General features: G+C 46.8%; 2 protein-coding genes across 3 annotated transcripts; one reads left to right on the top strand and one right to left on the bottom strand.

Annotated features, from left to right (window-relative positions):
* The first annotated feature begins 321 nt into the window (after positions 1 to 321).
* Positions 322 to 2,702, top strand: LOC121555267 (fibroblast growth factor 23-like). The gene is made up of 3 exons (XM_041869081.1): positions 322 to 701; positions 807 to 910; positions 1,216 to 2,702. The coding sequence occupies exons 1-3, from the start codon at positions 467 to 469 to the stop codon at positions 1,660 to 1,662; spliced, it is 786 nt and encodes a 261-aa protein (XP_041725015.1). The 5' UTR covers positions 322 to 466; the 3' UTR covers positions 1,663 to 2,702.
* A 6,298-nt stretch (positions 2,703 to 9,000) lies between these two features.
* On the bottom strand, positions 9,001 to 12,831 carry LOC121555249 (fructose-2,6-bisphosphatase TIGAR B-like). 2 transcript variants are annotated; one of them, XM_041869069.2, is made up of 7 exons: positions 12,740 to 12,831; positions 12,254 to 12,291; positions 11,839 to 11,960; positions 11,190 to 11,267; positions 10,930 to 11,040; positions 10,321 to 10,660; positions 9,001 to 9,653 (listed from the first exon to the last, which is right to left on the bottom strand). In XM_041869069.2, the coding sequence occupies exons 1-7, from the start codon at positions 12,769 to 12,771 to the stop codon at positions 9,601 to 9,603; spliced, it is 774 nt and encodes a 257-aa protein (XP_041725003.2). In that variant the 5' UTR covers positions 12,772 to 12,831; the 3' UTR covers positions 9,001 to 9,600. The 2 variants fall into 2 exon arrangements, with proteins under 2 accessions (XP_041725003.2, XP_041725000.1); XM_041869066.2 differs by having other exon boundaries at positions 9,001 to 10,660.
* Between the last annotated feature and the right edge of the window lie 2,622 nt (positions 12,832 to 15,453).

Raw genomic sequence — 15,453 nt, 5'->3', positions numbered from 1 at the left:
TCATATGTTTCTATATCTCTAAAAAAGATCTAGGTCTATTATAATATGCTTACTGGACAGAGGGGTATATGCACACACTATGATGACATATGTGATTTAAGGATTAGTCCAAGGATCATGATTATGAAAGTGCTGATGTTTGAAGAAAAAAAAAGAAGACGTCACTTTTGTACAGACATTGCTCAATGAGACTACTACGTTATTTGGTGACCAATACCTTTAGACAAACAGTCAGGTGTAGATGCACCCGCTTCCTTCCGCCGAGAGAAAGACCCACATCTGCGTTGGGGACGAGCGCTGCGTAGGCTAAAGGATGTGAGCAGGAGTGGCACTTCGGTCCCTTTAAATAGAGCCGTTCTCAAACTTTGGACAATCAGATCAGCTGAAGTTTGCAAACAGCTTGCTGCAGAACTCAAAGCTACATCCGAAATCTCTGGATACATTTTCTGTGTTTTTGGGGTAAAATATGGAAATAACCAAGAAATCTGGACTGAGGGACTCCGTCCTTGTGCTCTTACTGGCTGTTCTTCAGGGATTTCGACTAGTAGACGCTCTTCCAAACCCATCACCTCTCCTGGGATCCAACTGGGGGAATCCGAGAAGATACGTACACCTGCAGACGTCTTCAGACGTGAACAATTTCTACCTTGAGATCAGTTTAAATGGCCACTTGCGCAAAACCACACTTCGAAGCTCATACAGTAAGTTCTTATTACATTTTTGGCGTTTGTTTCAATAGAAATGTGGTTTTAAGTCTTTGGCTTTAATCTACTTCTATAGGCTAACACAATTCATTTCGTCAACAGGTGTGATTTTATTGAAGGCGGAAACAAGAGATCGCGTGGCGATACTTGGAGTCAAAAGTAACCGCTACCTGTGCATGGATGCCCTGGGAAACCCTTTCAGCTCTGTAAGTAAATGCCAATTTTCATTACCCATTGGATTAAAATAAATGTTTTCTCATTTTGAATAATACTCGTGAGAGAAGTTTCCTCATTTGAGCTCTTTCTGTCATATGCCTAACAAAAATGCGCTTTTTAAGCACGGATTTCAGACCACTTTTATCCAAACACACAGCCGATATAATATCAAATTTTTACATTGGTCGAAGTGTTCTTGTGTTTAGTACTTCAGTAACACTTTGACAATTAAGTTAATTGATGTACGTTTCTAAATGGTCAGTTTGAGTAAATTAATCAATTCATCTGTTTACAGACTGTTTGCCACAAGGAAGACTGTCTTTTTTACCACAAGCTATTGGAAAACCACCGCAACGTGTACTACTCTTGCAGAACTGCTATTCTGCTCAACTTGGAAGGGATAAAGCAAGTGTACACGGTGGGTCAGAATCTACCGCAAACCTCCCTCTTCCTGTCGGAGAAGAACACCGTGCCCCTGGAGCGCCTCTTGCACCGGGAGAAGAGGAACCGGGGGGTTGACCCTTCTGATCCGTACAACATGCTGGGTCAAACGGAGGAGGATGAGGACTCCCGGGCTATGCTGGAGCTGGATGACATCTTGGAGATGGACCAGGAGGCTGAACTCCCCGAGGGACGCAACATCTCCCGGGAGACCCCTCAGTCTCCCTCCGACGACCCGTGGAACGTGCATTCCCTAAACCCCCCTCCCAGCCCCCGTATCATGAATGGAATTATGGGATAAGAGGACAGGACACTCGCAGTTGTACACCTGGGTTTATCAATGTAAGCTATGTATATGTTCACGTTGGGTCTTTTCCAGCTGGTCTGGAAACAACCCTGAATGTTTTAACCAGAAGGTCGGACCGTGACACCCTTATTAGGGCATATTAGTAATTTATATGTAGTCATAAGGTTAAATTGTAGCCAAAATAGAACCACATTGGAACATTTTATTTAGGTCATTCTTCACTATAGTGCAGTGAGTAACTATTGGTTTCCGTGCTTTTTAATTGTAGGACGCAAATTCTGTATTTGATTGCGCTCTGTTTACGGGAGGATTCTTATGAGAATCATGCTGAAACCCGAAATAATGTTGCATCTTTTTTGAAGAAAAAAGGAAGATGAGCTGAAGTCACTTTATAAAATGTTCTACAATGCAAGAACCCTGCAAGAAAATACTAGTAACATGAAACTAAAATTAGGCCTACTACAATGTTGAAAATGCCAGTAGGCCTGCATGTTATAATGCATTTTCTTCAAGTGAAACATTTAATGTCAAATGAATGGTCCACTATACAGGGTATCAGAACAAATAGAAACTACAGGTAATAGATTCTGGCCACCAAAAGCAAGATATAAAGCCAATTCCAAGAAAGTTGCAAGTATTTATTTATTTAAATCCATTCATTTATTGTTATTTATAGTAGCCTATTTATATAGATGCTTAACTGTTAAAGAGGAATTCTGAAAACCTGTAAGTTATGAGTAGGCTATGTGTGTGAGGGCTGGTGACATTTATCTTGAAAAAATGTGTTATGTTGATGAAGAAAATATGACTTTTTCCTATTAATTAATTTATATTTCAGATCAATATTTTAGAACTTCAGGATGAAGAACTGTATACACGCAGCCACTTCATCCTAGAATTCTAAATATGATGCAAGCATATAAGTACAGACTAAATGTGTGAGGAAGCTCTATGTGTCACATTAAGTGAGTAAGCAGGTTGACCATTGACTCATTCACTTCGAGCTTCCAGTCATAAAGGTTGCGTGTCTCATGTTTCCGCATCTCATTATGGAGAAAATGGGCATATCTGAGTTTCTGCCAAACCATCATTGTCTAAAAATAAACATTTCCACATTCTATTTTTGTTTCACTCTCACTAAGTAACATGTTGGAGGTATTTTAGTCAAAGGAACACATTACTGTCACTTGAACCGATGTGGATGTGGTGGAGGAGTCAGGCGCAGGACACAGAGGTTAAGTCCAACAGACTTTAATAGTCAAATGATTATGAGGAAAAACCCCGACCTCGAATAACACCAAGAGGCGAGGGAAAATTACGCACACGCGTAAACACTAAACACGAAACAAAACAGAGTGCAAACACGTAGCTCCGACAAAGTGGCAGCAATAACAACACACAATCAGTCTAGTGCAAAAACACGGAACTTATAAGACACGTAATCAACACACAAATGGACACAGGTGTAACAGACAGACAAAAGCAATCAAATAACGAAACATAGAGCGGTGGCAGCTAGTACTCCGGGGACGGCGAACGCCGAAGCCTGCCCGAACCAGGAGGAGGAGCAGTCTCGGCAGAATCCGTGACAGTACCCCCCCCTTGACGCGCGGCTCCAGCCGTGCGCCGACCCCGGCCTCGGGGACGGCCAGGAGGACGCGACCCGGGCGCGTGGGATGCCCACGGTGGAACTCAGTCAGGAGGGATGGATCGAGTATGTCCCTCCTGGGCACCCCAGCACCGTTCCTCCGGACCGTACCCCTCCCACTCCACGAGATACTGGAGACCACTCATCCGGCGCCTCGAGTCCAAGATGGTCCGGACCCTGTACGCCGGGGCCCCCTCGATGTCCAAAGGGGGCGGAGGGGTCTCTCCTATCTCATCTTCTTGGAGTGGGCCAGCTACCACCGGCCTGAGAAGAGACACATGGAACGAGGGGTTAATATTTTTATACTCTATAGGCAGTTGTAACCTGTAACACACCTCGTTCAATCTTCTCAGGACTTTGAAGGGCCCCACAAACCGCCGACCCAGCTTCCGGCAGGGCAGGCGGAGGGGCAGGTTTCGAGTCGAGAGCCAGACTCGATCTCCCGGTGCGTACACCGGTCCCTCACTGCGGTGGCGATCGGCGCTCGCCTTTTGTTGACGGATGGCACGCTGCAGATGGACATGGGCAGCGTCCCACGTCTCCTCCGAGCGCCGAATCCACTCGTCCCACCGCAGGGGCCTCGATCTGGCTCTCGTGCCATGGTGCCAGGACCGGCTGATAACCTAAAACACACTGGAAAGGTGTTAAATTGGTGGAGGAGTGGCGGAGAGAGTTCTGGGCCATCTCTGCCCAGGGGATGAACCTAGACCACTCCTCCGGCTGGTCCCGGCAATAGGACCTCAAAAACCTACCCACATCCTGGTTGACACGTTCCACCTGCCCATTGCTCTCTGGGTGGTACCCCGAGGTAAGGCTTACCGAGACCCCCAACCGTTCCATGAACGCTCCCCAAACTCTGGAGGTGAACTGGGGACCTCGGTCAGACACAATATCCTCGGGGACCCCATAGTGCCGGAACACATGGGTAAATAGGGCCTCAGCGGTTTGTAGGGCAGTAGGGAGACCCGGCATTGGAAGGAGACGACAGGCCTTGGAAAACCGATCCACAACGACCAAAATGGTGGTATTCCCCTGGGAGGGGGGTAGGTCGGTTACGAAATCCACCGATAGGTGGGACCATGGTCGTTGTGGAACGGGCAGGGGATGTAGCTTACCCCTGGGCAAATGTCTAGGCGCCTTACACTGGGCACACACCGAGCAGGAGGAGACATAAACCCTCACATCCCTAGCTAACGTTGGCCACCAGTATTTAATGCTAAGACAGTGCACGGTCCGGCCAATACCTGGATGTCCAGAGGAGGGTGATGTATGAGCCCAATAAATAAGACGATCACGAACCTCGAGCGGAACGTACGTCCGCCCCACAGGACACTCGGGGGGAGTAGGGTCGGTACGCAGTGCCCGCTCGATTTCCGCATCGACCTCCCATACCACCGGAGCCACCAAACAAGACTCCGGCAATATGGAAGTAGGCTCGTTGGACCTCTCCTCTGTGTCATACCGCCGGGACAGGGCGTCTGCCTTACCATTCTGGGACCCTGGGATGTATGTGATCTTAAAAACAAACCGGGTTAGGAACATATTCCACCTAGCCTGTCGAGGGTTCAATCTCCTAGCTGCCCGGATGTACTCCAGGTTACGGTGGTCAGTCAGAATGAGGAAAGGGTGTTGAGCCCCCTCAAGCCAATGCCTCCACACCTTTAGGGCCTGGACTACGGCTAACAGCTCCCTGTCCCCAACGTCATAGTTGCGCTCCGCCGAGCTGAGCTTCTTGGAGTAGAACGCACAGGGGCGGAGTTTAGGTGGCGTGCCGGACCGTTGTGACAGGACTGCCCCAATACCGGTCTCGGACGCGTCTACCTCTACTTGGAATGGTAAAGAGGGATCCGGATGCGCCAGCACCGGAGCCGAGGTGAACAGGTTCTTCAGTTTGACAAACGCCCTGTCCGCCTCAGCCGACCACTGCAAACGAACCGGACCCCCCTTTAGCAGGGACGTAATGGGAGCTGCAACCTGTCCAAAACCCCGAATAAACCTCCGGTAGTAATTAGCAAAACCCAAGAACTGCTGCACCTCTTTTACAGTGGTTGGAGTTTGCCAATTACGCACGGCCGATACCCGGTCTACCTCTATCTCCACACCAGACGCGGACAACCGATAACCCAAAAAGGAGACGGACTCCTGGAAGAACAGGCATTTCTCTGCCTTGACATACAAGTCATGCTCCAACAGTCTTCTCAACACTCGGCGCACCTGGGCTACATGCTCGGCTCGTGTAGAAGAGTACACTAGGATGTCGTCGATGTAAACTACTACACCCTGCCCATGCATGTCCCGGAAAATCTCGTCAACAAAGGATTGGAAGACTGAAGGAGCATTCATTAACCCATATGGCATGACGAGATACTCGTAATGACCCGAGGTGGTGCTAAATGCTGTTTTCCATTCATCCCCCTCCCTAATGCGCACCAGATTGTACGCGCTCCTGAGATCCAACTTTGTGAAGAACCGCGCTCCACGTAATTATTCCGTCATCGTCGCAATCAGTGGAAGTGGGTAACTGTATTTAACTGTGATCTGATTGAGACTACGGTAATCAATACACGGGCGCAATCCCCCGTCCTTCTTCTTCACAAAGAAGAAACTCGAGGAGACCGGGGAAGTGGAGGACCGTATGTATCCCTGTGCCAAGGACTCGGCTATGTAAGTCTCCATAGCCGCTGTTTCCTCTTGAGACAGGGGATACACACGACTCCGTGGAAGAGCCGCTCCTGTTTGGAGATTTATCGCACAGTCCCCCTGTCTATGAGGAGGTAGCCGTGTTGCCCTCGATTTGCTGAACACGAGTGCTAAATCCTCATACTCAGGGGGAATGCGCAGTGCGGGCACTTGGTTCGGACTCTCTACCGAGGTCGTCCCTACGGAAACACCTAGACATCTCCCTACACACTGGGCAGACCACTCCATAAGAGCCCTCTGTTGCCACGCTATGGTAGGATCATGGGTGCTTAACCAGGGAAGGCCCAACACCACGGGGTACGCAGGAGAGTCAATCAGATAAAACTGAATGATCTCCTCATGACCCCCCTGCGTCGTCATCGTCAGTGGTGCTGTGACCTCCCTGATCAGGCCCGACCCCAACGGCCGGCTGTCTAATGCGTGGACAGGAAATGGAGCTTCTACCGGCCGAAGGGGAATTCCTAACCTACAGCAAAATGCCCGATCAATAAAGTTCCCAGCTGCGCCTGAATCTACTAGCGCCTTATGCTGGGAATGAGGTGCCACCTGTGGAAACCTCACAGGAATACTCATGTGACCAACAGAAAGCTCTGGGTAAGTGGGGCGCCTACTCACCTGAAATGACTCCCCAGTGCGTGGCCTGTTGTCACCTCTCCCAGGAGACCCTCCCCAGCACCTGGCCGCGGTGTGTCCTCCACGACCACAGGTGGTGAAGGGGATGGCCCCCCTCGGGTTCCCTCTCCTCCTCTCTCTAGCGCCAGCACCCCCGAGCTCCATGGGAATCGGCTCGGAGGTGCTGGAGGGTGGAATGGACGACCCCCACTCGGGACGTCCGCGGGTAGCCAGCAGGGTGTCTAGACGGATGGAAATGTCCACCAACTGGTCAAACGACAGGTTGGTGTCCCTGCAGGCCAGCTCACGACGAACGTCCTCTCGTAGGCTACACCGGTAGTGGTCGATGAGGGCCCTCTCATTCCACCCCGCATCCGCCGCTAGTGTCCGGAACTCCAGTGCGAACTCCTGTGCGCTCCTCTTCCCCTGTCGGAGGTGGAATAGACGCTCTCCCGCCGCTTTCCCCTCAGGTGGATGATCGAAGACAGCCCTGAACCGGCGGGAGAACTCCGCGTAGGTGATGGTTGCGGCGTCTATTCCCCTCCATTCGGCGTTGGCCCACTCCAACGCCTTGCCGGAGAGACAGGAGATGAGGGCGGAGACGCTCTCGTATCCCGAGGGCGCCGGGTGTATGGTGGCAAGGTAAAGTTCCACCTGCAGGAGGAATCCCTGACACCCGGCTGCAGAACCGTCATATGCCCTCGGGAGCGAGAGCCGAATGCCACTGGGTTCCGGTGCTGAGAGAGGAGGACTGGCCGTTGGTGATGGGATGTTGTAAGAGTGCGTGGGCACCTCTCGATTCACCAATCGGCGCAGAGTGTTGGACACCTCGTCCATGGCGGCCCCGAGTTGCCGGATCATGGTGTCCTGGTAGTTGATCCGGTCTTCCAGGGATTCGGGTGCCGCCGCCGTTCCTGCTGACTCCATGGTGGTGTGTTGTTCTGTCACTTGAACCGATGTGGATGTGGTGGAGGAGTCAGGCGCAGGACACAGAGGTTAAGTCCAACAGACTTTAATAGTCAGATGATTATGAGGAAAAACCCCGACCTCGAATAACACCAAGAGGCGAGGGAAAATTACGCACACGCGTAAACACTAAACACGAAACAAAACAGAGTGCAAACACGTAGCTCCGACAAAGTGGCAGCAATAACAACACACAATCAGTCTAGTGCAAAAACACGGAACTTATAAGACACGTAATCAACACACAAATGTACACAGGTGTAACAGACAGACAAAAGCAATCAAATAACGAAACAGAGCGGTGGCAGCTAGTACTCCGGGGATGGCGAACGCCGAAGCCTGCCCGAACCAGGAGGAGGAGCAGTCTCGGCAGAATCCGTGACAATTACGGTGACCACTAACCTTTGTCCTGTTTCACTTTGAGGTTAAACCACATTGACCTGGCTGTCACATCTGAGAGGAGCCTTAAAAATCTCAGCGGCGGTCATGGGTGAAGGCAAATTTTTTAGATTGATATGATACTGTAGATATTTATCAATATTTTTAAGGCAATTTATTCAAATATTGCAATATTCCTTCAAAGGAAGAGTTGAATAAGATTTAAGCAAATCCACACATTCATGTTGAAGGATTTAGTACAGATGTTTATGCTGCCACTGGTGCCTTTGGAACATTACTCATGGTTGTCTCTGGAACAATCTAGACACAGGTCAGTAGCTGCAGCATAATTGTCAATTGCCCCAGTTCTTTGACCTGTCACTCTCGGCCTGAGCACTGAAACAAAGTGATTTCTATCAGGTTTTAAACATGAGAAAGTCTGTAACTCTGAAGTGGCCCCTCGGGTGATTAAACCTGATATTTCCCAACCTGCAAACATGCACAGGTTCAAATCCTGCTCTGCATAAAGAAACTACAAGACTTGCACACTCTATTGCCTCTTATGCAACCTTTAGTGACAATTAAATTTGTGCATGATCAGAGGAAGCTTGTGACCATTTTTGGACGCTTGAGATACATGGGCATTGAACATGTTAAACACCAATATTGAAGCCTTTTTTTGGTTGTTATTAATCAATACAAAAATACCAAACAATACTGTAATACTCTATACTGCTTGCATATGAAAATGACTGTGTAACAATACAGAAGAAAAAAAACGTTAAATGTGTAACCTTTAGCTAGTTTGTAAACATTAGTATCCCCCGCTCTTAGCCATCTTGTAAAAATAGTATTCCAGTGGGACGGCCATGTCTGAGTATATGGTGAACTATGGTTCAACAGTTATGATACAAGTGTCTGATATAATTGTAACTATGTAGCAGCGACTGGTTGCTTGCACTCCTGCTGTTGAATTCATGTATAGCACACCATTCTCACAGAAAAGACACCACCTTTTGATAGCGTGTAATTTATTATCTTGTAATGGACATGGACCACAATAAGAGAACTCCATATGTTGAATTGTAAACGCTCTAAAATATACTGACATTCCTCACACTTTTCTGCCTTTGGTATAATATGCCAAAAAAAATACAACTAAATCTTCAACATGATCGACTTAGTAGTGGAAACAAACCATTACATTATCCACACTAAAACATTCCAAACAAGTCCTCATTTCATTGGACTATGATACAGGAAGAGTTTAGTTTCTCTAGAACATTCCATGGATAATTACTGGAAGACTGGGAAATCCACTGACACAGGACATACATACATCCTGCAAATAGTTTTGCATAATTTGTACTGAGCAATGATCTACTGTAAAAAGGGTCCATTGAGAGCTAAAGAGCAAATCATTTACCCTGTATTCCCATAATACGTTCTGTCCTCTACTTCTCAGTGTCATTGTCTGTGGTCAGGTAACAGTAGTCATTCCTTTCTTGTGATCAATTTCTGATTACATTTTTCAATAGACCGGGAAAACAGACAAACCTCAATGACAACGGAGCAAAAAATTATGTAAAATAGACACATGATAATACAACAGGGACATGGATCCAACTTCAGACTGATTCAAGCTGCACCATCCGACCTCTCAAGCAACCCACCCCGATCTCTAGAAAAATAAATACAGAATCAAACAATCAAAAGAACAACTGAGGTAGTACATTTTTTTGTGTAATTGCCATTGCAGTGCCAGCATATTTTCTGCTGTTGTTAAACCTGTCAGCATTATACGTCATTGTTGGAGTGACAGTGTGCGTGATGAGTCATCATTAAGGACAGGTATAGTGACTCCAACAAGAACATCAGATAGGGTAGAAGATACCGGTCTCCAAAATCTCTCCACTGTGGAGCACTTCCAATACATATGCATAAAAGAGCCTAGGTCACCATGGTTACATAGGTCACACAATGTGGAGGTTACTTAAAAAGCTTTAAAATAGGCGATGATATAAACTGTGCAAAAATGCTAAATTTATTTACCCTGTGTACAAAATGAACAATGAATCAATTGGTGATTAGGGTTCTTCGATGACCCTACTCAAATCTCCCCCAACTCATCATCAACAGTAGACAGGTCCCTGTCCCAGATATTCTTTACTTTTAGTGGTTTGTAAGCTACAGTAAATACTATTTAAACAGAACAGAGTAGTGACTAAACCTTTCGTGTTGCCTTGTCTATCTTTAATGTGTGATGTAACATATGTTACGCGAGGTCAGGTGGTCCTTCCTGTTGGTGAAAACACAGCGGACAGCAGAGAGCGCCAGGCCAGACTCACTGGGAGACACGGTGAGGACAAAGCGGCTGATGCCTGTGTTGGGGCAGGCTGACAACACCTTGGACATCTTCAGGCCCTGAGGCAGAGAGCACTGCAGGTCCTCCACAAAATGTCTCACGGCCACGCGGATGTAGGCCCCGTGGCTCACCACCAGGGCATGGACAGGGACACCCTCCATCCCGTCGTTAGGCAGACCAGCCAGGGGCTCATCTGTGCCAGACTCGACTGCACCGGCCCCGCCCTCTGTCCCTACAGCAGCAGAACTCTGTCCTGAGCAGCCGTGGTCGTCAACCATGCGCTGGTAAAGGGCCTTTAGAAACTTCTTGCATCGCAGTCTTACCTGGAGGGAGACACAGACACACGTTTAAATTATTCAAGGACAAAAATAATACTTATCTCCCTAGAAGAAGAAAAATCTATTAAATATGCTGCTAAATGGCATATTATATTATATTATATTATAAATATGTGTTGAGCTTCTGCCCGGAAGTTCCGAGTTGAACCACTGCATGGCACTGTTGGCCATGGAATTCAGCTCTGAGCTGTCAGCAGCAGGCCAACAGCAGGACCAAAGGGAAAGCTGATAAAATGTTCAGATCACAGATTAACCTGTTCCAAGGTCTCCCCTCCAGGAGGAGTATAGTCTCGACACGACTGGCCGGCTGCGTTAGCCATGTTCTTCAGATCCTCCTTGGGCCGTCCTTCTGCGATCCCAAAACCCTGTATGATTGATGAACCACTTTGATGATCATTTTTTATGCATTATATTTGAATGTCAAACTCTAGGGTCCCTGTTGAGGTAGACTGGGTTAGATCAATTGCATACTACACACATGCAATAGGAAATAGGAGGCATATGAAAGACTTACCCTCTCTCTGAGTAAGGGGTCAAAGACCATTTCAACGCCCGAGGAGTGAACATTGTTCCTCATAATGATTTCTGCAGTCTGACAAAGGATAAGGATGTGTGAACAATGACAGCATTTTCTTAATCTCTGCACCCAAATCAGCTACTAGGCCATTACGAGATACTAACATTGCCTTCGTTACTGTACTTCTAGTTCTACCCACTGACATTTCGCATATCCTGTAGTCTATATCTGTGGTTGAATATATCCTCTGCTCTCTTCCCTCCTTCACAGTAACATATAGAATTGAGAAGTTTAGTCCCAGGAATTATTGAAGTGATTTTAATGTCTTATCTGAGTGTTTCCCACTGAAAAGGTGTTGTTGTAGGGAATTATTTTACTTTTACATCAGTTCCCAACATCTCCTGCCATTTTGTGCAAAAATATAGGCAGTGACAGTATAGCCGGTGCCCACAATTCTAAGTCTAAACTAAATAGAGGTTACATTCTACATCTGCTGTGCATTGTTAATCTTTCTGGTGGTCACCTAACCTTGTTCCCAGGCTCAATTGCTACATAGAGCCGGCTGGGTGGACGAGATTAGTGGTCAGTTAACCGTAACCTAAGTTGACATCACGTGGAGCACCATTGACATCTCAGGAGAACTCACCTGTCTGGCGCGCTGTAGGTTACTGACAAACACGTTGGAGAACCTGAGTTCTCTGAGGTACAGTCCTGCAGCCTCTGCCTGCTGGAGCCCCGGCTCTGACAGGGGAGTATCCACCCCCTGACCTGACAGCACAAGACCAGCAGGTATACACACTTAGAAAACCAGTTGGATAAGGGATTAGTCAGTGTTTGTGTGAGTGACCTTTCCTTTAACATCATTCCCCCCCAAGTGAACATGGAAACAGATGAGTATCAATCAATCACTTTGACTCTACCAGCTGATACATGAGCAACAAGGAAAGGTTTATAGCTAGTTCTGACAGCCTTTGGTTTTAAATCACACAGGATGTCCGAGTGAAGGTCATTACTGGTCAAGGTTGGAATGTTTACAAAATGACAGAGGCTTTTCAACATACCTTGTAGCAACTTGTCCTTGTTGTATTGTGTCTCCCCACTGTGAAAGTGAGAAGAGAATCATTTTGAAAGGTACATGCACAGCATTTTTCTGAGGAAACACATCAGAGAAATTCTAGAGGTGCACAAAGCTTAAAGGTTAACTTAGTAGCCTAGCTTTGATCACTTGCATGTCTTTCAACGAGGCTGCATGGGAGAGAGGCTTTATATGCGGTCTATGTAGAGGACACTCAGGGTGACACTCGTTCGAAATAGTGACAGAATAAGAAACCTATGGACTTAGATAGGCATCCGCTTTGGCACAGAATAATAATGTTGGATGATACATTTGAATAGGCAACACGCTTGCTAGCCAATATTGGCTGCAACGGATAGCTTTGCTTGAAGTGGTTCAATAGGGTTGTCACGTATGCAGCAGCTTAGGCACATTTTATGAAATATATTATACATACAGCATACAAAACAGAAACGTGGTGGTATTTACTTACTGTCTAACAACTGTCAAGCTAAATATAAGCATTTTAGGCTAAGACAAATATGTTCTGGCTAAGCAGACAATGTTTACAGGTTCTTCCTAGTTCTGTGACGCGTAGACGTGACGTTGTGAAGAGGTCTACTCTAACAGACCAATGGCATTGCAGAAGGTGAGAAATGAATAATACAATTTCTAGTTAACTACAAATACAAATGTTACTCTTATTAAGATTGTTCCCCGATCAAACACAATTCTTTGAACAATGTAACAATTCTTAGAACATTGGGGGTGCTATATAGTAGTTACTCATCACTATTATGTCACCCCTGATGATTCAGTACTGTAATTGTTAGTGAGAAGATATAATACCCAAACAACTTGTGCTTTAGTCTACATTTACAAAACTCTCTCTGTCAAATACACTGCTCAAAAAAATAAAGGGAACACTTAAACAACACAATGTAACTCCAAGTCAATCACACTTCTGTGAAATCAAACTGTCCACTTAGGAAGCAACACTGATTGACAATAAATGTCACATGCTGTTGTGCAAATGGAATAGACAACAGGTGGAAATTATAGGCAATTAGCAAGACACCCCCAATAAAAGACTGGTTTTGCAGGTGGTGACCACAGACCACTTCTCAGTTCCTATGCTTCCTGGCTGATGTTTTGGTCACTTTTGAATGCTGGCGGTGCTTTCACTCTAGTGGTAGCATGAGATGGAGTCTACAACCCACACAAGTGGCTCAGGTAGTGCAGCTCATCCAGGATGGCACATCAATGTGAGCTGTGGCAAGAAGGTTTGCTATGTCTGTCAGCGTAGTGTCCAGAGCACGGAGGCGCTACCAGAAGACAGGCCAGTACATCAGGAGACGTGGAGGAGGCCGTAGGAGGGCAACAACCCAGCAGTAGGACTGCTACCTCCGCCTTTGTGCAAGGAGGAGCAGGAGGAGCATTGCCAGAGCCCTGCAAAATGACCTCCAGCAGGCCACAAATGTGCATGTGTCTGCTCAAACGGTCAGAAACAGACTCCATGAGGGTGGTATGAGGGCCCGACGTCCACAGGTGGGGGTTGTGCTTACAGCCCAACACCGTGCAGGACGTTTGGCATTTGCCAGAGAACACCAAGATTGGCAAATTCGCCACTGGCGCCCTGTGCTCTTCACAGATGAAAGCAGGTTCACACTGAGCACATGTGACAGACGTGACAGAGTCTGGAGACGCCGTGGAGAACGTTCTGCTGCCTGCAACATCCTCCAGCATGACCGGTTTGGCGGTGGGTCAGTCATGGTGTGGGGTGGAATTTCTTTGGGGGGCCGCACAGCCCTCCATGTGCTCGCCAGAGGTAGCCTGACTGCCATAAGGTACCGAGATGAGATCCTCAGACCCCTTGTGAGACCATATGCTGGTGCGGTTGGCCCTGGGTTCCTCCTAATGCAAGACAATGCTAGACCTCATGTGGCTGGAGTGTGTCAGCAGTTCCTGCAAGATGAAGGCATTGATGCTATGGACTGGCCCGCCCATTCCCCAGACCTGAATCCAATTGAGCACATCTGGGACATCATGTCTCGCTCCATCCACCAACGCCACGTTGCACCACAGACTGTCCAGGAGTTGGCGGATGCTTTAGTCCAGGTCTGGGAGGAGATCCCTCAGGAGACCATCCGCCACCTCATCAGGAGCATGCCCAGGCGTTGTAGGGAGGTCATACAGGCACGTGGAGGCCACACACACTACTGAGCCTCATTTTGACTTGTTTTAAGGACATTACATCAAAGTTGGATCAGCCTGTAGTGTGGTTTTCCACTTTAATTTTGAGGGTGACTCCAAATCCAGACCTCCATGGGTTGATAAATTTGATTACCATTGATAATTTTTGTGTGATTTTGTTGACAGCACATTCAACTATGTAAAGAAAAAAGTATTTAATAAGATTATTTCATTCATTCAGATCTAGGATGTGTTATTTTAGTGTTCCCTTAATTTTTTTGAGCAGTGTATATAGCTCTCTATGTCAAATATACAAAGAGAATTGTAAGAAGTGTGAAGAGGTCTGTGGCTCTGCGGTTTAAACCGCAGTTGTAGGTTCAAATATCATCTTGTGTGCATTTCTGCAACTCTCCTTGTCAAAATTACAAAGAGTATAGAAAGCATGCCGGAGTCTGTGGCTCTGAGGTTAAAACCATACATTGCACCTGAGAGTTGTAGGTTCAATCCTCAACTCTTACACTTTAGTGTGGATTTCTACAACTCTTAATGTCAAACATACAACATAGGAAGAAGAATCATTAACCTTTTACTGCAGTGGACTAAATCAGGGTCACAGAGTGATTCTTGGTAGTCTTAAACAAGTCTACTTTGAAACAAAAGTATACACCTCACACACATGGTTATGGACTTAAAAAAAGAAGACACCTGTACCATGTCAGTTGAGTTGAAATGTATACTTTTTTTGTTTTCATCCCAATATGACCCTTTATATACATACATTTACATTTTAGTCATTTAGCAGACGCTCTTATCCAGAGCGACTTACAGGAGCAATTAGGGTTAAGTGCCTTGCTCAAGGGCACAGTCAGATTTTTCACCTAGTCGGCTCGGGGATTAGAACCAGCGACCTTTCGGTTACTGGCACAATGCTCTTAACCACTAAGCTACCTGCCGCCCTACATCACAGAAGACTGAAGTATAACAAACTGTTTGACATAGAAACACCAGATTATT

This window comes from Coregonus clupeaformis, chromosome 4 (assembly GCF_020615455.1).
Source record: "Coregonus clupeaformis isolate EN_2021a chromosome 4, ASM2061545v1, whole genome shotgun sequence".
Classification (NCBI taxonomy): Eukaryota; Metazoa; Chordata; class Actinopteri; order Salmoniformes; family Salmonidae; genus Coregonus; species Coregonus clupeaformis.
Note: the sequence above shows the minus strand (reverse complement) of the source record. Positions and strands in the feature narration are given on the sequence as shown.